The 24,344-nt window shown below is 52.5% G+C and overlaps 1 protein-coding gene across 1 annotated transcript in view; it reads right to left on the bottom strand.

Annotated features, from left to right (window-relative positions):
• The window catches only part of LOC109513099 (glutamate receptor ionotropic, kainate 3), a 64,524-nt gene that overhangs the window by 11,978 nt on the left and 28,202 nt on the right, over nt 1-24,344 (bottom strand). Inside the window, exons 2-8 of the mRNA XM_019865314.1 lie at nt 12,331-12,504; nt 11,998-12,255; nt 11,697-11,878; nt 9,498-9,551; nt 6,799-6,969; nt 6,421-6,564; nt 2,234-2,341 (exon numbers count right to left, since the gene is read on the bottom strand). Coding sequence (XP_019720873.1) covers nt 2,234-2,341; nt 6,421-6,564; nt 6,799-6,969; nt 9,498-9,551; nt 11,697-11,878; nt 11,998-12,255; nt 12,331-12,504 — 1,091 coding nt within the window. The remainder of the gene's footprint in view (nt 1-2,233; nt 2,342-6,420; nt 6,565-6,798; nt 6,970-9,497; nt 9,552-11,696; nt 11,879-11,997; nt 12,256-12,330; nt 12,505-24,344) is intronic.

Below are 24,344 nucleotides of genomic sequence, written 5' to 3'. Positions count from 1 at the left end.
CCCGAAACGCGAACGTGCCGAAAGTCCGGTTGTCATGGAAGCAAAGGGAACTTGGAGTTGCTATTCCCAAATTGCTGTTGAGCAGCCCCCAAAATCATCTTTTGTGTCTCATCACTCCCACTCGATGACCCGTTTCGGTACGAATCCAATATAAAACTTTTTTTTTTTTTTAAATCAGCAAATTTTGCTCCGATGGAGTTGATTTGTACAATACAATACAATACAATACAATACATCCTGATTTGTATCGCGCTTTCACCACAGCAGCAGCTGTAACAAAACGCTTAACAAAACAGTGAACACTGAGTCAAGTTTTCCCCCTCATACGCTTTGTTGTTGAAAGCAGTTTGTTTTCCTTGTGATTGTTCAAACATTTGGATTGATCAGCGGCATATTTGACGTTGTAGTTATTCGGCTTTGTCAGTTGTCTGGCAGCATATGTGCTCGTTTGTTTATTTCAATGTTGTCAGCCCTAACAATGTCATGTTTCTCAAAACAAGGCAACGCCGATTCTCATTTGCTCAGAAAAAGTCCGTTCCGCACCCAAGTCGTGTTGCTCAGTTTGTTCGACTGAGCAAAGTGGCTAAGACGCAAGGCTGCGGCCGCACGTGGCGGCTGGCCGCTGAATTGACTTTTCGTTGCTGACTTGGGACGCTGAATGGAAGAGCCCGTGGTCAAGCTCGCCGCGACGCTTCGCCAAATGACTCAAGGCCAACCCGCATGAAAACATGCAAAGCTGGACAAAATACAAAATGGATTCCACGGACTCGATCGTGAAGGACGGATTTCGGGGTTCTTCTAACGTCCCAAATTGCGCGGCGGCAGCCTGCAGACCGACGGACGGCGCTCAACACAGCGTAACGCTCCAGTTTATTGACTCATTTTGGTTTTGGACTGCACTTTTTCAAGAATCCTTACCCAGGAAAGACGCACGTTTGAATCAAGGAATGCTTTAAGGTGAGAATCATCGCCTTGTTGGAACTCGTTTGCTGTCAAAGAAAAGCGAGCCCGTTGAATTTGCAGAATACGTGCACGCGGTGGCGCACGGTCGGGATGGGACCGCCTCAGCCCCCGTTTGAGCCATGAAACCCCCCCCACCCAGATATGAATTTTGAATTTGGGGAGAGGCAATCACAGAATACGCACCGCCCGCCGCAACCGCAAACACCAGTTGTCGTCTTTTTCGCTTCAAATCGGTGGCGCTCAGTCACTCGCCGCCACCCGGATTTACGCTCTCACGGCGCCGATTGCTCACCACAAATATTCTCCCGACCAGTGCTGGCAGAGAGAGCAATTGCACGCGGCATTATGGAAAATCCTTTCTAATTGCGCCCAATTCCATTTTGCACGATTAGCAACAAGACCGCGTTCCTGAGTGACGACTTATCTCGCGGCCTCCGTTCCCCAAAATCCGGTCCTGAATGACAATGACGCGGCGCCGCCGCCGCCGCTAAGAACCCCATCGTCATTCCGGGCGCCGGCTCAAACTCGGGCTAATATTCAATTACAAGGGATTAGCCGAGAAAAGTCCACACCCTAACAGGCTGGAGCCGATTCGGCGGCACGGCGAAGATGGAAGGGGAATCCGAAAACGCGCCGGCGGAGATGCTAATGCGCCATCAAATAATGATGACGGCACGCACGCGCTTCTATTCAAATGACCCCACGCGAGACGAACGGGCCGACAAGAGTTCAGAGCCGACGTCTCCCCCTCCCCCCACACATGCCGCCGTCCTCCAACAGAAGGGTTACAAGATGAAAAGCTTCCGCTATTATATCGTCTTGAGCCTTCAGGGACTACTTGAGCAAGTCATAATGGGACTTATCCCGATTTGATATATTCATAATGGCGTAAAAGCCCTTCGAGGAAGTGAGAGGCTGCGAGAGTTCGGAGGGTGCTTTGAACACATCCGCTGTACTGTATGACCAAGCTTTTACTTGAACACACACGCACGCACCAGCATTATTTGTTTGTTTGTGTGTGTTCAATTTATTTTGTGTTTAGAGAGCCCATTAGCACCAAACTGCATTTTGGGCATCACCTCAAATTATCATTAGGAGAGACGGCGATTAACACCCAAACGTGTGCCCGGATCCAATTTGCTTTATGATCCACTCGCATTTCAAGGAAGTGCCAATTTGCTTCCTTGTTAGGGAGGTGAATTACACTTGTCAGCCGGGCGTTATTTTTTTTTTTTGCGGCGGCGATATGGACGGCGGCGGCGGCGCTTACCTTTTCTAGTCCCTCCTCCTTCAGGCTTACGATGTCCAGGTCAAAGTCCGTACGCAATCCGGTTGTCTTGTTGAACGAGAGTCTCCCGGTCAGTCCGTCCCATTGGGACTGGGAAAAAGTAAAAAAAAAAAAAAAAAAGGATGACATTTCCAACCACAATCACCAAACTGCCCACCGGATTGTGTGTCTCCAGCAGGTGGCAGAGGAGGGCCTTCCCTCCGGCTTTGCGCACCCGCTGCCCATCGTGATCAGCTTTGTATTTATGCCTTCGTGGGGTGATTCGCCTTGCTCACAACTTTGTCACTCACTTTGAATTTTTCCAGATGTCGAGTTTTCGAGTGACATTTTAGTCTGGTCATGTTTTTTTTTTTTTTTTTTGCATTTCACTTTGGAACTCGTTTTTCGTTCTGATTGGTCATCAAGGCTTTGTATCGTGAGCATTTTGGGTTTTCTTGTCTCTTGATTGACAAGCAATGTCCTTTTCTATTTTGTGCTTGTCTTTTGCAAGCGCTTTTGGTGGTTTTGTTTGCCCTGGTGTCGCACCAGCGTCCTTTGTTGCACTTTGTTGGTCTTGTGAATTTTTGGTGTCAATAAATGTTTTAGGGTGTGAGGTTTTTTTTATCAATCCTTGGCGAGGTCATGTTTTGACAGTCCATTTCTGTCCGGAACCTTGCGGAAACACTGACACAAATATATGCTCACAAAGAGCCAAAAATGACCTCCGTTACACGGGGTCCAGTTTGGATTTGTCCTTATCGTATGTAAGACCTCATGAGGACCTTTATACATGCACACATAATAAATTAGTAACGCTGACAATAATCTTAAGAGCTACGACTAGCAACAAAGCGTGTAATTAGCACGCGGCGTGTGTATTTCTCACCACGGAAAGCGTTCAGGCTGCATTTGCATCTTTTTGGTTCATTACAATTCACATCGGATGCCGCCGACGCCAGAGAAGCGCCGAGTTAATTAACGACGGTCTTTTGCTTGCTTCCCCTTGAAGAGGGGAAAATACAGAACTGCCCTCTTTGACTATTTTCCCCGGTAAACGCGAGACGCGAGCGCCGTTTGTGCTGCAGACCTTCCATTTATTCTGCCCGTTTGGTGCTGCGGTTTAATTTGGGATGGAGTGCGAGCAGTGTCAAGCTAAGCCAGTATCTGCTCTTCCCCTTTTCCCTGTCCAAATGGATGGATGTTAAGGGGAGGGGGGTTGGGGGTCTGAATGTTCAAGCTTCAATGTGAAGTGACTTCCTCCAACCGTTCTAAGTTGGCCTCGGGATGTTCAACGGATTCAGAGTGCGATGCAAACGCCTCGGCCTCTTCGACCTTGACGACACGTCTGACGGTCTGTCTTTGGGCCGTGCGTAAATCAGACTGGAGTTTAGTGTTTTTACAAGCGAGCGCCGCGGTGTTGTCCTTAAACGGGAGCCCGGCGTAAGGACAACAATGTAATAATATTTCATTGGCTTTCGTCGCCAGAGGCCGTTGCGGTAGCTTCCTAATAAGAGACCTTGTAAAAAGACAATCCCAAGTCTTTTGGAGGTGGCGTTTGTCATTGGCGAGACAGACTGGAGGGTGTTTCAATAATTTGCGAATGAGGACGGAAGAGCGCAGAGTCCTTTGACGGGGCTGTTGAAGCATGACGACAAACGACGGAGCCAATTCAATCTTGAAGGGATGACAAAGCTTGACGTCATGGGTGCATTGACATGGGATATCCAATCGGTGCGCTGGCATCCCGCCTCTATTTTTCGGCCACGTTTGAAAGAGGCCCCATTCCGATCGCGGGGCGCTCACGCTCGCCTCCCTCCCTTCGGACAATTTCGAGGTTTAACATAAGAAGCGTGTTTCGGGGATGTGCGAGGAGGCCAGAGGGCCCGGAGAAAATTCGTTGCCAGCAGGGATTGAAGAAACAAACTCTCCACACAGATGGTCCGTCGGCGAGTCAAAGCAGGAGTGCTGACTACGAGGCAGATGTCTTCCTAACTACGAGTCTACACTGCTGCCACCGATGCGTATCAGATTGTCATCCACGTTCAGAAGAAGCCCCGAGTCCGATCTGAGGAAATTCAATGTACTTTTTAAGATGAGTTGGTGACAGCGGGGAAGGCGGTGCCAGAGAGGCCAAGCGGGAGATGAATCGGCGTTGCGCTCCTTACACGTCCTCAACTTTTTTTGTAGAGCGACGGGCAAAAATCACAAATCACGGATGTAAGTACGAAGACAGTTGAGAACAGCAGCGGCCCCAGAACTGAACCCAGTGGAACACCGTACATTCCAAAACCCCCCCAAAGAAACCACAGCTCACTTCCTGTACTCTTTAGCGTCCGGCGTCTGTGGGTGCCTCCCAATTTTCACGGCCCAAGGTCAAATATATATATCGGGGTGTGATTTTGTATCTTTAGGTTGCCTTGACCCATCTCGGAATCGCGTCACTAGAAATGTGCAGCGGCCCCAGAACTGAACCCAGTGGAACACCGTACATTCCAAAACCCCCCCAAAGAAACCACAGCTCACTTCCTGTACACCTTTTAGCGTACGGCGTCTGTGGGTGCCTCCCAATTTTCACGGCCCAAGGTCAAATATATATATCGGGGTGTGATTTTGTATCTTTAGGTTGCCTTGACCCATCTCGGAATCGCGTCACTAGAAATGTGCAGTGGAAGACCTTCCTTCCTCAAGTTCTTCCAGGACAAACGACAAAGACACCGAGTTAGAAAGCCGACCCCCGACCAGAAGGAAACGCCACCTGCATACTTAGTTGAAATTTACCTGAAAGAGGTTAACGGATGACCGGCTGCCAAAGTCAAACTTGTGCCTGATCTCGCACCGACACAAAGCGAAAAGAGCGTCGTGCTGTCAATTAGCGGAGGAGAGACTTAACTGGCACTCAGTGGGGCTGAGTAGGACCCCGACTGGACACCTCGTTCTTGCTGTTTTGGGATCTGCACCACAGTGGATGACACGTACCCAGCAAACGCTTATTTTAGCAAAACAAATGAGAACATAACCCCATTTTGGCGGCTGTTGGTATTAACAACATTGATATTTTGGACTGTAACAACACATCCCACTCTGTTTACCAAGCCTCTGTGATCTGGAAGAGCGAGTCGCAACAAGCGCCTCGCCCACTGTGATCGTTGCAATGTGCGAGCTGTCTCGGCAGATTGATCAAGCGAGGCCGCTTCAGCGGAGGGTGAGATGAGAGAAGACAAAAAAAAAAAACCCACAAAACACAATGAGACGCCATAGCGCCTCGCAAACTTGTCACTTCCTTTGCTGGGTTTTGCGCAACGCACTGGAAATGCAATCATGTCGGTCCCGAACGCCTCGAGACAGGTTTTTAAAGTCCACGGGGTTTTTTTTTCCCCGTCAATTGAGAAAGAACGGAAATTCCGCGACTCGCTCGGGATTTAAAAATCTGCACGTAGCAAGCTCCTCGTGCGCAAATGGAAGGTGATGATCCTCTCCGAGGGGATGCTAACGAGAGCCTCGGAGCAGAAGGGAGCGGTTGAGTGATCCCGACTCCTCATTTGCCCACGCTTGGGAGTTTGGCTCCGTCCGGGTCTGACGTCTGGCCGTATTTCGGAGCGTTACATCAGACCTCAGACGCGGGCGAGCGGGTGCCGCGATCGTAGCCTGAAACTCCGGCTAAGCCGCGTGACCGGTCGTGCATCTGGAAATACCGCGGGAGGCAACGTTTGACAATGCGCAGCCTGAAGGACAAGAAAAGCCCGGGGACTGATTCCCAGCACTTTCCCATTCAGCCTTTTCTCTTCTGAATGTCTGACAAACAAGATTGCGAATAGCATCCCAAACAACACGTTCCCTGCATCTTGTTATCTCGAGGTAGAAATATTAGCATCCGCGCCCGGCCGGCCGGCCTCTCGGTGCTTCTATTTGCCGTGCGACAGACAAGTCAGCCTCGTGTTTGATACACTCGAGGCAAGTTTCACAAATTGTCCTTTCAAAAGGTTGCAACGTTCAGAAGATAAAATAGCGTCTGAGGGGGGATTTTACACCGCAGACGACAACTTGGCTTTCATGTGTCTGTCAAGGCTCTTTGTTTGCGGCTGTGATTGATTTGCTGGGTAAACACGGTCTCCGCTCCCCCTCCTCTTCCTCCTCCTCCCTCGCCACTCGGCTGTAATATCACCGGCAAAGGGACAGGCGGGCGACTTTACCTCTTTGATGAAACTCATGAAGCGAGCGCCGAAACGCCAGGGCTTGTGGCGGTGGCACTGCAGCGAGTTGACGGTCATCTGCGGCGCGTGCTGGTAGGAGACGGACACGATGTGGACGGCGTCGTAGGTCAGAGCCGCGTCTGTCTGAAATGGGGGGTGGAGGGGGGCGGGGTGAACCTTGTGTTGCCTTTCAGCACTGAATGTGAAAGCAAACCGTCAGCTTCCAAAGAGTTTTTGTGCAGGACCAGGAACGGCAGAGTGCTATTGGGGGGCGCGACGGCACCCTGGTGCTGTGGGCGCAGCTTCTGTTATTTTGCCCAAAGGGAGGCAGACGGAAGCTGCGGCGGCCGCGCGCTTACGAGTGCTCGGACGTCATACCGTCATGATGCCCTCCAGGAGGCCCGAGTCAGGTTTGGGGGGTTTCTGCCTTTCTGTGGACCACTTGTCCACAATGGAGGAGACCAGCGGGTTGTCCACGTTGAGGATGCGGAAGCCGGTCATGTTGACGCCACAGAAGCGGTAGGGCTCCAAATCAATGGCCATCAGATCCTTTGGAGGAGAGGAGAGACAGTCTCATTCTGGGCCGCCGTGCTCGCCGTCTGCCTTTCAAGTGTGCTTGCTGTTCACCCCCCGCATGAAAAGCCAAACGACGCCCTTTCTGATTAGAGGGATGCTATATTCGGATCCAAATAAAAGTCAAAGGAGGATTTTTCAACGCCCTGCCAGGAGATTCATGCCCCAGTAAACGGATGCTAAAAAGGTTTTCTCGACCTGCGGCGGGAAAATCGCAATCCGGTCAGATATGAGTGGAAAAATTCAAACTTTGCACCAGCGGATGATTTCTGTGACAATTGGACCCCCAAATGGGACACCGGAAACCTCCGTGCCCCTCAAGCACCGCCTCCTACGACGTCGCATCAAACTAAGGTGAGCGGATCAAGTCCGACTGTCGCGGGCGGCGTACCACACCGCACCGGGGAGGCGCGGCGTGCCCCGACCCTGGAAACGTTTGCCGCAACGAATGTCTCGTGAATCGTTGGCGACTCCCATTCCCATCGGCGGATCAAAGCGATTCCGTCGAAGCCGGGGCGGGGCCATTTCTGGGCAAGCCGATGCAGGCGGCGACGGGCAGAGTCGCGTGCTGACACACGTCGTCGCGGCGTAATGGGCTTGGAAAAAGACATTTGGATCAACATCCAGATTTCATGAGCACCCTGGAGGGTGAGCGCCGGCTAACGGGAACAAGTACAACAATAAAAACGCCACCAGCCGCTGAATTATTTCTCCATTTCTCTCCATCTTTTGATGAGCGCGGATCAAAGCACGTGACTATTGTTCGGCGTGACATTCCGAAATGCTCGCTAAAGTAGGTGGGGTCGCTCTGCGAGCTTTTGAAGCTAAGAATACAAAACTAAATGGGACAGAAACGTCGGCAGACGTACGGTACGTTTCTTGTGACATCCTCCTTTCTATTGTGGAGCCTTTTTGAGGGTGTCACAAAAGCGTCTTGTTCCAATTAGGAGTTCACTTTGGGCAGCGGCGGCGTCGCGCGGAATCCGGGCCGTCCTCCCAAGTCTGCCGGCGCACCTTGAGGCACACCTGCACGGTCGAAGCCGTGCAAAATCTGACACCCTTGCAGACCGCTGCTGCTGCGCCTTTGGGCCACACCGTCAAGGAGGGAAGAAATGCCGCAACCTTTCGGGGCTTCGCCTTGGCCAGTGTCATTAGACCGACTCGCCGAACCACCGGGGCGGGATCCGGGGCGAAGAGCCGCCGCCATAAGCCCGATTTTCGGAAAACGCAATCCGTCGTCCTCCGTTGCGGTCCCCGCGACGACATTTGAACCGCTTCTTCCCGGCTCTCGATGTCGCCGGACGCCGCGATCGACGCTTCCGTTGGCCACGGCCGCAAGCCTGCCCGTCATCCCTGCTGCGGGCGGATCGGGGCGACTGTTCCCCGAGGTCGGTCGGGCCTTCCGTTATGGCCTGAGCGGCAGTTTGTCGCTCTTTCCAGAGCGTGCGACGACATTCTGGATCAAGTCAAGGCTGATGCGCCTTCACCTGATCGAAGCCATGCCTCCCCGGAGGGTATATCGCCCAATTAAAGACGAGCAACATCGAGCGTCACAATTTGCCTTTTTTGAACAGCGGTTTTTTTCACCCATGAAAGCAGCGCAGATGCTCCAAAGACACCAAGCGTGTCAAAACAAGGATTTCGGCCATGCTTCAGAGCACCAGAGATGACACACGTCAGGGCCGGGCCTCCGTGTCAGAACGCATTATCACCGTCGACTGGCCTGGTCCGCGGAGACAGAGTGCCTCAGTGTGTGTGTGTGTGGGAGAGAGCGAAAGAGAGCGCGACAGAGGGTGAAAGCGACAGCGTAGAACGTCGTTGCCATTCAACATGGCGGCGAGGGGGCAGCATTTGCTTCCAGCTGGCGCCGGTCGTCGAGGGAGGCGGCGGCGGACGCGACGGAGACCAAAGTCACGTTGGAAGCTAACGTTAGTCTTCAGAAGCCTCACGGAGGCACTCAGTCCAGACTTTCCACATCGGCGGCAAAGATGCAAAAGTGGTGTCCAAACTACGGCCCGGGGCCCCATTTGCGGGCCCGCCATCCATTTTTCGGCGAGCGAGCCGCGCCATAAACGGCAACAACAAATAGTAAAAAAATGTCATTGGACATCATGGGCCGCAAAGGTCGGGTGTTCGGGAGGGGGCGCGACATTACCAGAGTGGTGAAGATGTAGTGGTAGTACTCGGTCATCATCCCCATGGTCTGGGCCTGGACAGCGACAATGGAGACAAAAGGGGAAAAATCGCTCACAAAGCAACTCCGAGCCCACCAAGGACGTCATCCTTTATGCTACGTGCACCCCAAACCGTCGCCAGCCTTTCTGGCGCCGCCATTCCATTTCGAGGTCAATGCGGTTGGGCGCGGTGGGCCGGTCCAACTGCTACGGTCGAGCGAGCCAAGCGCCTCCCCCTTCTCTCTAAACGGCAACAACAAATAGTAAAAAAATGTCATTGGACATCATGGGCCGCAAAGGTCGGGTGTTCGGGAGGGGGCGCGACATTACCAGAGTGGTGAAGATGTAGTGGTAGTACTCGGTCATCATCCCCATGGTCTGGGCCTGGACAGCGACAATGGAGACAAAAGGGGAAAAATCGCTCACAAAGCAACTCCGAGCCCACCAAGGACGTCATCCTTTATGCTACGTGCACCCCAAACCGTCGCCAGCCTTTCTGGCGCCGCCATTCCATTTCGAGGTCAATGCTGACCTGATCCTTTACGCTATTATTCTCTCAAGCGAAAATTAAGCGAGCTTTTTACCTGCTTCGCCTCGCGGACGGCCAATCGGACTTCGGGACCCACGACGGGTATGCTCGTTATTGTTGGTACTGTGGAATTGTACCGAGTTGAGCATTGGCCAAAACCAGAGTACAGTTTCGACCACCTGGCCCTGCGTGGCAAAATGGCCGGTCCAACTGCTACGGTCAAACGCTCGCGACGGATTTGGTGTGCACGTACCGATTGCTCTGACTCAGCAGAAATGAAGTATGAAGCATGAAGTCATGTTCACTACAACAAACATTTCCTTATACGTGCATGTATACCATCACATTTGGCCTTATAAATATTATACTCCGACACATGTACCTTTACGGGTGGGTGGGGGAGGGGTGGGGGGGGTACCTACTTTGTGGATTTTCCTCTTTGGCGGGTGGTCTCGGTCCCCGTTAAGCGCGATAAGTGAGGGATGTACTGTATTGTCAGCAAAAGAGATGACGACGATGAAATATCTCCCAAAGTGAGCTGGGAAAATCCGATTCGACCGCTTAATACGTTCTGGAAGAACCCGTGTCGAGGATAAGGCGCAGTCATTTCGGGGAGATCTTCTCGGGGCGGTGCGCCGTGACATCTCGCCCAATGATGAATGTTAGCAAAACGCCAAATAAATGATTTTCTTTGTTGTTAGTTTGTTTTTGACACCGCGACCGAAACGTCAAGGTTGCGCGCTTTGAAAGGGACGTCAGCATTAAAGGCAAACGTGTCCCCTCTTCCTTTCCTTCCCGTCGCTAGCGAGCACGCTAGACCCTCCATCGCCGCCACTTGTTTTGACTCCAGCGACGGACGTGGAGAGGCGGCGCGGTCCCGTGGGCGGCGGTGCGTCGCATCAAACTGTGCCGTGGGCTGTCAAGAAACGTCAAGGTTGCGCGCTTTGAAAGGGACGTCAACATCAAAGGCAAACGTGTCCCCTCTTCTTTCCTTCCGTCGCGACCGAGCACAACTACGCTGAGACTGTGTGCGTGCTCGCATTTATTGGGGCCTATTTGCGGGAAAGACAATCCGACGCGTGGACCCGCCTTGCACGCGGAATTTGGCTTTCCAAATTGTCCGGTTTCGCGATGAAAATACTTGCAGTAGAAACGTCAAGGTTGCGCGCTTTGAAAGGGACGTCAACATCAAAGGCAAACGTGTCCCCTCTTCTTTCCTTCCGTCGCGACCGAGCACAACTACGCTGAGACTGTGTGCGTGCTCGCATTTATTGGGGCCTACTTGCAGGAAAGACAACCGATTTTGTCCGACGGCCTCTTGGAAAAGTCGGGCGGCCACTTTTCACTTTTCTCCATCTCAGGCACTTGCCGTCGACCGAAAAAGGACACGTCGCGTGCCGAAGGGCTCCTTTGCGGGTTTGTTCGGGTGACGTCGGCGAGCCGGCGTTGTCTTCAGTGGACAGCGAGCGGCGGTGCCGTGCAAAAAAGTTTTTAATCCGCCTCTCATTGTCAAGGAAAATATTGACTTGACTTCCCCTGGAAGCGGTCGACGGCGCTCGCGCTTGGACAACAAAGGGGAGTCATTCCGCCGCATGGGTGTTTGCTCCAAATCACCAGGGACACGCTTTGCCATTTTCTCCCGTTGGAGCGGCAGACGGAACGCGAGCCGACAGACGCGCGGTGACGGGAGCGCGTGCGGACGACCTGATGGCGTGGCGGCACGTCGTGTGTGAGCGCTGAAAGCCGCTTGAAAAACATGCCGGGAACTCGGCCGCTTCTCTCACGCAAGCGCAATCATCTGTCGTGCCGGTCCGAGTCGCGCGACGCGTGGACCCGCCTTGCACGCGCTGCCTTTCCATTGGGCTGCACTTGCACCAAATGCATCGGAATTTGGCTTTCCAAATTTTCCGGTTTCGCGATGAAAATACTTGCAGTGACCGCGCCTCGGCTCGAGTGTTTGAAGCGGGCGAGCTGCGCCGCGGCGAGACGTCGAGGCCGACCTGCTTGAGGATCTGCGCGGCCATGTGATGGCCGCAGTCGAAGATGATGCGGAACTCGCGGCTCCTCTTCATCTCCTTGAGGAGGGGCCGGGTGTCCTGCGTGTCCACGGGCAGCTGCCGGATCTTCAGCCGGATGTTGTACCTGGACGGCGCCATGATCAGCTCCTGGAGTCTTATGAGCCCTGAAAGAGACACCGCGTTTGCAAATCCGCGCATACGCGTGGGTCGACGTTAGCGCTTCGTCGATTGGGCTGGCACGTTTGGATCGCCGAGGGAAACTCAAAAACTCAACCGCGCTGACCTGTGCTGTCGTCATAGACCACGGTGGCGGTTTTCCACTTGAGGAACTGCACCAGGTCCAGGATGGCGTAGCTCAGCGACGAGTAGTCCGGGTACAAGTTGGCGTAGAAGGTGTCCCTGTTGTCGGCGGGGTGATGCTTCCAGCGCACCTGCACGTGCGGCACCTCCAGCGCGTTGCAGATGGACTGCACGGCGTTGGACGACGAGCTGTGCGACGGCCCGAAGATGGCCACCACGCCCAGGGACAGCTGGTCGCAGGCTGCCCGAGAGTTTTGCAGGCTGTTTGGCCCCGGGGAACGCCACAACCGGGCATATTTAGCGCGCGTCGCCTCACCTTTCCTGGAGGCCTCGAAGCTGTCGTAGATATTAATCCTCTGAATGTCGTAGGTCAGCGTGGTGTTGGGCAGCAGGGTCCGGTTTCGGTTGATGTTGTTGACGGCGAATTTGAAGGCCAGCTCCTCGGCGCTGACCAGGGGGACGGCGCCGTCGGTTTGCTCGAAAATGCCGCCTGGGGAAAAAAAAAGAAAAAGGGCCCGTCGAAAAAGGGAAAAACGGAGGGAAATTCACTCGGACTCTTTGAACGGACGGAAGGGGCGCTCGCTCGGCGCGCAAAACACGCCGGCGCGTTGGTCGCTCGCGTGCGCTCGTACCTCCGCCCGACGGAGCCGAAACAACCCGTCGGCGCGCACGTTTCCGCTGCCTTTGCTTCTGCGATCTCTCTCTCTCGGGGGGGGGGGACATGACCTAATTGCCGGAGTCAACCCTAATCTGAGCATTTGCCAACTATTTGCTCAAGTTCTCGCCAACGGGAACACGCTTTGGCTCGGCCGCTGCCATGAGAAGAGTGCGTGAGCCACGGGGACGTTATCGCCCGTCATCGTGCGACGACCTCCCCGTTTCGAAACCCTCTGATCGTTTGGGTGACATCACGGCAGCCATTTTGCCTCCGTTTCACCCTTTTCGTCGTGCAAGACGCGCAAGGTGGATGTTCGGCCTCAAATCCGACATGTCCCCAAGTGAGCCGAAAAGGGACCGACCGGTGCTGCAAAGCCAAGACTGACAGATGCGATTGGCAGGCGGCAAAGCGAATGGCTTTCTCGCTGTCGTTTTGGGTTCCTTTCGCACCGATGAGCTGCGTTTGCTCGAGAGTGGCCCACACTGCGGCAAGCGATGTGCGCAGGCCCTCCAGGGACCAACGATGACATGCGGCTTGACGTCAAAAAGTGACATAGTAGCCTCCAGATAGTGTTGCAAATAAACAAGGGGACAAAATGGGTCCACGTGTCGAGGGAAGACGCGCACGCTCCGCTGTTGTGCCCGCCAGCCAGCTTCGGTCGGCTCGCTCGCTCTCAGTGGCGCCGGGTACCCATGAAAAAAAAACGCTTATTTTTAACATGCGGCGACTGACTTCACAGAGCGAGAAAGAGCGAGAGAAGTGAGTGACGGACGGAATGACGGCGTGCCAAAACGCAAGCGCGCCTCGGGTTGTTTTGTTTTCCCTTTCTGGCTGCCTGCTGATTTGCGTTCGGAATGCTTAGCGCGACAACTTTTGTCCTCTGATTTGACTTATAAGTAGGCGGGGGAGGAAAAATATTTCTCATGCACATATCGGGTTGGAGGTTTGCGTGCACATACATGTGGAGAGCTATCTGTCGATCTACATACATACGGATATACGGTATTTCTATCCGTATGTATGTATGTAGACAGACATATATACGGTATTTCTATCCGTATGTATGTATGTAGACAGACAGGCAGACAGATACAATAGGGAGAGCAAGAGAGATTTGTACACATAGAAGCTTCATGCATAAAATAGCGACATCTTTGCATGTGGGGGGGGGGGGGCGCTGGCCATCCTCACAGTCTACACTGCGGTATCTGTGACACTGAATGTGTGTGCGGGCGGGTGGACCTGGCCTGCCGAGCGCCATGGAAGTCAACAGATGAGAATGTCCGGTCGGCCAACAAGTACAGTTGCGTGATATTGCGCCGTACTGAATGACGTTTTGCGACGCATGATTTGCGTCGGGGAAAACTCCCGTGAAAACAACAAAAGGGCTTTTTTACGGAAAGGATCGCACCTGCTCGCGTTGGTTTTTTTTTCGTTTGACGGGAAGTTCAAAAGAACAAAGCGAGGCGTGCGACTCCCGCGACCTTTTCCGTTGGCTTTCCGCCGGAAGGATCCGTTGAGCCGGTTGGAGCGACCTGCCGGTGCATCTCTGGCACCGTGCTCGTTTCTGGCTTTGGAAGTGCCCAAAGCCCGCCTCCCCCCCCCCGTTGCCCGCACTCGCTTCCCGCCCAAGTCTGACACAAAAACCGCCAAGCGCTAACCGGGCCGATGTTTACAGCCGATTTCAGCAAGAATGCAGTGGTCCATAATTATGAATAACGACACAATAACAATTATCTCCACAGCCCCGCAGGACTCAATTTGTTAGCCTAAATTAACGATGGCTATCGTGAAAGCAAATTAAAAACCACTGCTAGCCTGTTCATCAACTCGGACGATTATGGGTTTTTTTTGTTGGCTTTTACTGCCACGGGCGTTGTCCGCCGGCAAAGGACTTTGGAAGACCTTCTTGATCCCTTGAATTTTCTAGAGTACGTGACATGTGCGCACGGCCACACTTGGGACCTCGTTCTTGCTTATGGTGTCAAACTCGAAAATCTTGGGACAATGTGATTTCCCGTCACATGACAGCTTTCTTTGATGTCGTCTTTTCCTGTGCCGCTGTTCAATCTGCCGCTCCGGAGTGCAGCCGCGGATTCTTGGCCCTCTTACTGCCGCTCGGTCCTCTGATGGCCTTTAATCAGCTTTGCCTTCCCTCTTCAAACACACGTTGCCACTCATCCTCCCATGCTGCGGTGACCGAGTCGGTGGCTCCGCGAGAAACCGTGCAGCCGAAAGCTCGACCCGAGCCTTGCTTTCATGACAGAATTTGGTCAGCAAATTTTTCTTGGGTGAATATGAGGTTATGGAGGTTTTAAGATGAGGCAGGGCTCTTTTAAGACACTCGCGATGATGTGTGTCTGTTTTTTTTTTTTTTTTGGGGGGGGGGGTTTTGGGTGTTTTTTTTGGTTTTTCTTGGGCGTTTGACTCAGTCCTCTGAGTCTTGGACTGCTCCACTGTTTTATGGTGTTCCACAGGGTTCAATTCTGGGGCCCCTGCAGTTTTCGTTGCATCTGCTCCCATTGGTTCTTGAGGTATTTTCTTCCGCTGCTGTCAGATCTGTGCCCCGCTGAACACAAAAAGACGCCTTCTCACTGCGGCCACCCTTTGGAGGAAATCAAGACCTGCCCGGTGCTTCACGTCTGCGGACCAGACGCTAATCGATGTACCGAGGACGAAAGGAAGGCTCAGGAGGGGTGGAGCCTTTTGCGTTGTCGCTCCCTCTCTTTAGAATGACTTCCCGCTGATCGTTCGGCAAGCCCATCTTTAAAACTCATCTTGAGATTCTGTTTTATTCTTTGGCTTCTGACTCAGCAAGAGGTTTTCAGTTTGACCGTTTTTGGTGCTTTTTACGCTCTTTGTTATTCATTCATTGTTTGCTCGTTTGTTGTTGTGCGGATTCTTTTGTTTTGTTGTTTGAAAGTGCTGGCGAAATACACTTGAGTCGAATTGCGATATGATGGCTATAAAGCCACGATGATGTTAGCATGCGCATTCGTATCAGCCACAGCAATATTTGGGATACTTTCCCCGGTGTTTGACCGTTTCGTGTTAAATTAAACAACTCCCTCGAATAAACGTGCAGTACTTTGTACGACAGCCTGTCGGTGATTTCACCTATTGGCATTTTTTTTCTTGCTGGTGGCTAAACCATTGCCCTATGTGTGAAGTGACCGAGATACTTTGCGGCGGGCCTTTTTTTTTTCAAAATCAAATCAACTGCACATGACGTCAAATAACTTTGACATCATGTAAGTGTTATGCGATCACAGTTTGCGGCATACTACGGTTTCGCATGAGCAACAACATGGATGTTATCCCCTTCCGCATGGCCGATTTGCGTCATTTCGACAAATAGTCACGATCGATTGGGTTCGTCTTCCGCTTGAGGAAATCAAACGCCTCCCGCAAACAGACGAGTCCTTTTTCAAAATCATGAAAATAAACTGGCGGCTACGATGATGGGAGAATGACCGTCTCATAGCTTGAATGGTTTTAGCGTCGACCATCTTTGCTCTCCTTTTCTTCCGCGGCTTTGTGAGCGGCCGTCACCGAGCGTCCTTTTCATGTGTCCGGCCTGTCGTCGGTCGGTGGCTGCCCCCGCAAGGGATGCAGCGATTGATCCTCGAATCTTCTTAGGGCTGCGAGGGCTCCTTCGGGTTGATCGCTGCTCTCCATCGCCATCTCGGGCGTAGGTGATGAGAGGCCACGTTCGGGTTCCAGCCTCGTTTATTAGTGCACGCCACCATTTTTGGCAGATAACCCGCTGGTGATCAACGGAATACGGGACGAAGCGCTCCAGGGGAGTTTCAACAGGTGCAAATAGTCACGTTTGCCGCCCGTCGTGGCGGAGGGGACGTTCCTACAAAGGCTGCGACGTAACGCGAAAAAAGGGGCCGAGAGACGGCGGCCAAATGACGGCGGCCTCTCCTCGCACATCAGCCGTGAGACGCGATAGGATAATTGATGATGCGGCTCGAAATGCAAGCTGTGCTTTGAAGCTGTCACGATTGGAAGTGAAAGGAAATTATGAAAGAGCGCGTTCTTTTGTGGTCCAAAGCGATACGCCGGCGAGGGAAACTGCACGGTGAATGTCGGCCGCTTTGACACGGGGCCATTTATTATCATCTAAATGGAACACGGGGCCTTCGCTCTTTTAATTACCTTCCACGCCGCCTTTCCGTCCAAGGCGGAGAGCCCGCTCCTCTTGATTCGTAGCGCTCAAGGCGACACGGCCGAGAGTGTCGCCGCCGCTCCTCTGTGGTGTCGGCTAACAACTCGTTTGCAAAATCTCATTTTATGCTCAAACGCTTCCGCTTCGGCAATTTATCGTAGCCAAGGCTCGGCCGCTCCTGCTGAAACCACCCAACCAATCCGAGTCCCACACGGACGGACGGTCTCTGCCCACTGGAGCTTCGTGAGGGGTTTGGATCTCATCAACATTCCCAAACACTCGCACGGGATCATCTGTCAGCACAGGAGACGCTACTGGGAAGCGTGCGGGGCACCCCGGTCGTCAGCAGGGGTGTCGTCGGCCATGCTTCGCATAGAAAATGCCTTCTCCTGTTCCCATTTTAATGAGCACACCGTCATGAGCCCCATAATCGGAGGGCAATAGGAGGGCTATATATATATATATATATATATAAAGAGAGGGGGGGGGGGGGGACTCTGAACGATTGCCAGCCAATCGAGAGAGATCTATATCTATATATAATGCAGGTTGTGCTCAACAGTGCTTAGCATTTTATGTAGCCAATGATTAGTGACGACTGAAGACGGGGGAAATCAATGCGTCCACTGGAACCAAGAAAAAAAGTATATGGCAAAGCATACGGCCATTCCGGCCAGTTAGAAGCCTGAAAAAAAAGATTCCCGGAGGACCCAACAGCAGATGGGGGCCACCACAAAAAAGGGCGACATATGCGAGGTGGAGAATTCAAAGTGGAAGGTGGAAATGAGACTGACTTATCCATGAAAAAAAACAAACTTGTTTATGCGCGTCGGCAAATTGATACCAAAGGTTTTGATATCCTGTTTCCGGTCAGCAACCCTCACTCAGCCTTCCGCTAAGCCTACCCCTGATTGTAAATTTGGAACCCCGGAAACTGTATCCGGTCTGCACAGGCACGCATTTATGCGCTGCGAAGTCAGCGTTTTGGCTCTTGGAAACGGCGGCCTCCAACTCGAGCTGTTCTCTCAATCCGTGTGAGAAGGGCCAGCCATAAGTCTGTCACTCGTGATTGCGGGGCTGCCCTGTAAGTCGTCCTGCATTTGTAGTCTGTGATTCAGTTTGGTTGTGGAAACGAGATGGTCATTTGGGCCTATCGGGAGTAAAAAAAACAACAACAAAAAACGTGTTTAAAAAAATCACTGGCTCATATTGGCCCGCAATGGGCCGCCGTTGGTCAATTGGCCGCCTCGCCCCGCCCCGCGTGATGGCGTTGAAATATTAGATTTGCAGTCAAGTAAGCAGGGTGAGTTGAGACCAGATTAGCAATGAAAACGTCGGGGAATTTTCAAAACGGGGAAACTTTCCATTGGAAGTCATGGGCTTGAACGGGAATTGAAGAAGGTTGGCTCTCGGAGGCAACGCCAACGTAAATGGAGGGAGACAATGTGTTTGAGCAGGAAGCAACCGCATTGACTGCACGTCGCGAGGAAAATGAAGAGCCCGTTGCCCGCAAAAATGCAGAGCTTGAGCTTGAGGGGACATGCTTTGTATTTATCAGGGGGAATGGAAGAGGCACACTGGCTCTTTTCAGTCAACATTTTCAATGGGACTTTGTTGGTATGCTTGGATGGGGAGGGGGGGGAGGGGAGCCGGCATGTTTTTTAGTGCTTGGTTTTGGTTTGGTTCTGGAGCAGGGCACCGATTTGAGCATTCTGAAACGGCGGCAGGCAGCTGTGACGTCTCCACCCCAAATCTGTGCAAATGGAAGCAACTGCTACGGACAAACAAAGATGGCAGAACCCATGCGAAAAGTTCTATTTTCGGGCTGGCAAAGCTTTTTTTTTTTTTTTTGTTCCTATTTAAAAAGATGCCAGATTTGAGTTCATATTAGTCAGGAACGTATTATTCGCGGGAGCCGTAACCGTACCCTCGGCCTTCTTCAAAGTTCAAACCAAAGTCAAACATTAGGTTGAAGAGAAAAAAAAAAAACTGCATTTCTTTCTGGTGCGCAAAGGTCTCGGCGTTCTCGGCGGCGGTGCGCTCGCTATTCGGTCGACTTCGAACGAGCCTGCCGCCGGACACACCGAGCGGCGTGGCACCAATTGCTGACGGCCCATAATAAGTCTCTTGCGACCAATGGAGGCGGAGAGACATGAATGGTGAATGGGCCGTCACTTGTATGGCGCTTTTCGACGCGTGGCGCCCAAAGCGCTTCAATGCCGTCTCCTCATTCACCGACAGAGGACGCGGCGGATTGTCTCTTGATCAAGGAGGCTTGGGCGCAAGGGCCGGCCGGCGATCCGACCACCGAGCACTCCGACGCCGGGTCATTCGGCCGCCCGCTGAACAAGGTCCAACGCGTTGGCTTGATGACGCGGCATCCGAAGCCGTATTTCTGTGTCTTGCTCAAGGGCGTGGTCGCAAGGGCCGGGGCTCCAATCACCGACTTCTGGGTCGAGAAATGAGCACTCTCCCACTGAGCCATGCCGCCCGGAGATGTCCGTTCACAAGAGCGACCTTGGCATTTTTCTTTTGCCCCCCCGCCACACACACTTTCTCCAAAGTCAATGGCAGCAGCTGCTAAATATGAAGCTGCCCTACTTACTCTTCTAATGGAGCCCACACACTGCATTAACGTAGACAAATGGGCAGAGGGGGGTGGGGGGGCTGGGGTAGTTTCTGGGACGGGAAAGAAATTTCAAAAAAAAAAAAAAAGAAGAAGACGGCGAAAAAGCCTTGCACGTTCAAATTGAAGCCAAAGGCACTCAATCTCTTCCTGGTGGCGCGACAGAGGAGATGATTTGCCTCGAGGGGCCTCCCAGAGGGGGGACGGAGGGGAAGGGACGCCGCGCTCATGAGGATTAAGCGAGAGTGCCGGCGGCGGCACTCGGATGGGAAGGGACCAGCCAGCCGAGGGACATTAGCATGCGCCCGCTCAACACAATTGGACATTCAAGGAAGGAAAAGTGGACCTTTTCCGCATTAACAGATGGCTGCAAAAAAAAAACAGAATGTCCTTATTTGGGATACGACGACAAGGGTCCAAGTGCCCTTATGAGCATGCAAGTACGTGAACAAAATACATGTGTAACAATACAAGCGGTGAAATGCAAAAATAGATGCTCCAAACACCGTTTATAAGACAAAAGCTGCAAAATACAGTACAGGTATAGGAAGAAAATAAAGTAGAACTAATTGAGGACTATTTGCTCCAAAATGAGACGAGTCTTTCCACTCCCCCACTGCCTCTAATTTGACCTCCCCTCGATCGCCACCCAAGACAGCGTCGCTCAGCTGATTTCGTCCAGTGAACTTTTAAAGGCAGCCACGGGACGCTTCCAAGTCCTCGATGATGCCCATCGCTCTCTCTAATTAGCGCTCCAGTTCGCGGAAGGTGTTTAGCATGATAACAACCAAGCGCGTGTCCCTTGAAACGGTCACGCTTTACGCTTTGGTGTACGACAAGTAACCCACTGATTGTTGCGCTTTTCTCGATCGGTGGACGACAACTCCCGTTTGCCGATCCAAAGGGCGGATGTGAAAATGGCTGAGAAAAAAAAAAAAAACAATTAAAAACAGGATCAACTCAAAAGGCACCAAAATGAACAAAACATTTGAAGTGGGGCCATTGGAACGGCGTTTTGCCTTTTCTCGCATTTCACAACAAATAAGAGTTGACAGAACCTGGAATCAAAGCCCAACTTGCAGCCGATTGATTTGGAAGCGAACGACGGGTTGGCTTTGTTGTTGCCAGAAATGTCACGCTTTTATATCTTCAGGTTTGTCCAACGTCGATGACTGTTTGGGGCCAAGCGGCGCAAGTTGTTTTGACAGCAGCCAAGCCTTTTGAGTCACTTGCAGAAAGAGGCGCTCAACCGACGATTAGCAAAAACCGACTCCGTGAGACGGACGCCCTCCCTGGTCCCCCCCTCTTCTTCGTGCGAGTGTTGTTGAGCCATTTAGACCATAAAAGGTGATTCAAAAAGGCTCTTTTGCAAGAATCCTGTTCACAAAGTGAGCCTTTTCACGCCTCTCGCTGGTTACCCAAAACATGCAAGTCGTTGCCGCACTCGTATTTATCTGTTTTTTGTTTTTCTTTGACTTCTTGAACTCTTATTTTGCCCGATGCCCCGCGAATTCACAACTTGGCTCCTCCTTGACGTGCAAAGACGGGTTCCGCTCAGTCGGGATGCGTCACTTCAACATACGGCCGAGGCACCTCCAACTACTTTTCTCTTCTGAAAGCACCATCTGGTGACAGCCTTCTCGCCGCCGGGGCTTATCTGGGTTGCCGTACTTCCAGGCCGCGCGGCGGCTGAGAGCTCCGGCGAGATGAGAATTTCCCCGGCGGGGCTGAGCGGAAAGGTGTCCTCTCTTCTCTCAATAGCGCTAAAAATCCCCCTCGCTCAAGGTTGATGAGTCGCGACAGGAGAGGCGACGTGTGAGTGGATTTTGGTGGTGGATGTTGATCGAGCGACGATCCCATCACACACGGCGCCCAAGTCAAAGGCGTTCTCGATGCCCGACGCGTCTGTTGGGGAGCAATTTGCCGAAGGGAACGAGAACGCGGCCGACGAGCTCGCGATCCACACGAAGCGCCTGGTCGGCGTCTTCCGCGGTTTGGATTTTACTCGGAAGGCGCCCGCGCAACGCGCCGCTTCCGTCCCGACTCAAAAGGTGGCGCTTTCGAATCCCGGTTGCCGAGCACCGCCGCTTCTCAGTCTGGCCGGTCCATCGAAAATGCACTTTGATGGCCGGACGCCCGGGCCGTCGGAATGATTAGAAAGAATTCACAAATGAGATGCGGTTGGAAGATGGGCGCCTCTCACCTCTGTGGCCGCGAATCCAATTAATAGCGAGGAAAAAAAAGCCCGTCTCCGGGCTCTCACTTGAAAGTAAACGCTTGAGCATACTCGGGAAGCCGCACGGCCCCTTCTTCACCCCGAAAGGCAACCGAGCGCTTGTCTTGCCCTCCCGTTTTTTAGCCACCGACCGTTTTGGAGCAGACGCCCCTCTTGGCCGCGCTCACCTTCAAAAGTCTCTTCCCAAATGTTGGAATTCACGTCGTGACCACGAGAGATCCCAAATGTTGGCGCACGAGCTCAATTGGCGCCTGACGGGCATCCGTGACTTGAAGCGGAGACGCCGATTCCGATATTTGGCGAAAGAAAATCAGGAAAAAGCAAAAAAAAAAAAAAACGACAAGGAATAAAATATCGTTTTTGGGGGATCCCTCTAATGCTTGCGACATTGCGGTAAAGGGATGAGGTCAAACATTACGTAAACGCGTCAGAAATCGGCCGATGGGCTGCGTGATTTGAAAATACATCAATAAATAAATCAATGAAATCATCATCATACGAATAAATCGTATATTGTCCAGTGAAAGCATCTGGCCAATTAATTACGGGCTCGCGCTTTAGCCAGTCTCGGGTCTGACAAAAAGTGGAAGCGCGCATCCCTCCTCGTCTTTGTCCAACTCCCCCAAGCCCCCCCTCGACCGACTTGGCGAACAAAATTTCGAAGCGCCTTTTCGACACGGCATCAGAAGCGGCGCGCCCCGGCCGCAACGAGTCGATAAAAAGCCCGTTTCTTGTCCTTCTAATTTAGTTGGACATCACGGCTCGTCCCCGAGGCGATCGAGTCCATCGGTAGCCGGGGCGCGACGCGCCGCCAAGCGCCGGTGAAATATGTTCCTCCTTATCGCAGGTTACATCCCCACCCTCGCGCCTCAAGATTAATTTGGCTCGGGAAATGAGTTCTTCAATAATTCATTGTGCAATATTTTGCCTGCAAATGAATCCTCATTCAATGCGACGGGGAGAATTAAATGATTGCTTACCGGGTCATTTGGACGTCATTATTCCTCTTTCGAGCTTCCGCGCGTCGCTGAAAATCGACAAGTGAAAGACGGAAATTGGAAGACGGCGATGTTTGCGGCCCCGCTGTCGACAAAGCGCGCTCAAGCGGGATCTTGGCCCCGGCACGCGTTCTTGCGCCGCTCTTTTGGCTTGTTTGCGTCTGGGCGTCAATCGACGGCTCTTTAGCCACTGTTCGAGCAAGCCTCGCTGAGTCGCAACGGAAAGTAGCCAATTTGCATGCGGTCGAAGGGTTCTTTTTTTCTTTTTATTTGGGGGTGGAGGGAGAGGAAAAAACCCTGACCCGGCTTGTCCTGCTTCCCGGTGACGTGTCTTAAGAACAGCTGTTTGTGACAGCTCCGCTGAAGCAACAGCCCGAACTGTCAGCCGGATAAGAGTTTTTCTCTTCACCCAAAAAAAGAGACCGTTGTCTGACAAAAAAGAAACTTTGCACCAAATTTTTGATCATAAGTAGACAAGATGAACGTCAGCGCGACAGCGCGCCTGTTCCCGCATTGGTTTCTACAGCACGGTGTATATGTATGGATATACTGACAAAACTCACTCCGTACGGTCTATGACTTTGTCTTCTCAATTCGATTTATAGCCGACAGCTTAGCTTCGCTCACATTTGACCAGCCGTTATTTTGCTCAAGTGTGAGGTCAACGTGCGTATCTGTCTTGGTGGTTTTAGTCATTGTTGTCGTTTCTCTTTGAATCGTAAACCCCGCTCAAGTCCGGGCTGATGAATACCAAGTCGAAATCAAGTCGGCACGTTGCTGAAGCGGGACTCTAAGCCCGACCGAACTTAGAGCGGAATGAACCAATCAGCGAAGAGCGGATGCGGCGCACGTCGTGTTTTGAAATGAAACGGGAAAAGTGCCGTCATCCGCTGGCTTTTTAATGGGTGTTTCCGCTCATTCAAAACGGAGTTCAATTTACTCCCGCGTCATTTTCAACGTTATGAGAATGGACTTGCGCCACCGAAGAGTGACGGCGTCGCAGGCAAATAAACAAATCGCACGATTCGTCTGAAACCGGGGCCGAGCCGCGGGCTGTCAAGACCCCCCGGTTTGGCTTCGCGGGCTAATCCGCGTCTTCCTTGACAATCGCCCCATGTTTTTACGGCTCAATCAAAAAAGATCGTACAGTCGGAGTGTCTTTTACGTGCAGCCCGAATACCCGATACGGGTTTTCCGTTTTTTCGGCGTCGGCTTGTGAGCGGAGGGGGCGCTCGAGTCACCCGTTGTCATTTCTTTAGGCGCTCCGCGGCGTCGATGCGCGGCGGGACGTGACTCGCGTTCATCTTTTACGGACTTGAGTCCCCCCACCTTATTTGCAGCGTCGCTTTTTTTGAAAGGGCCGCGTTACAAAATACGACACGCGGCACATCACATAAAGGTTAAATGCAAATTAGCAGGGTCGAATGAAGCTTCCAGGCCACCTCTGTCCGTTCTAGTCAAGCGTTGAACTGTCAAAAGCTGTTACGCTAACCCCCCCCCACCCCCCACCCCGCTGCCTTCACCAGTCAGGACTACTCATGACCGGAGGGCCGCGTGTTGCGGTCTGTCGGATGCCAGCCTAAGACGCACAGCGCACCGCGGCGCTCAAGTCTCCGCAGCCCACTGTCACTCCCCCCC

This window comes from Hippocampus comes, unplaced genomic scaffold, assembly GCF_001891065.2.
Source record: "Hippocampus comes isolate QL1 unplaced genomic scaffold, H_comes_QL1_v1.1 scaffold444, whole genome shotgun sequence".
NCBI classification, from domain to species: domain Eukaryota; kingdom Metazoa; phylum Chordata; class Actinopteri; order Syngnathiformes; family Syngnathidae; genus Hippocampus; species Hippocampus comes.
The sequence above is the reverse complement of the archived record's forward strand: the minus strand, read 5'-3'. Positions and strand labels throughout refer to the sequence as shown.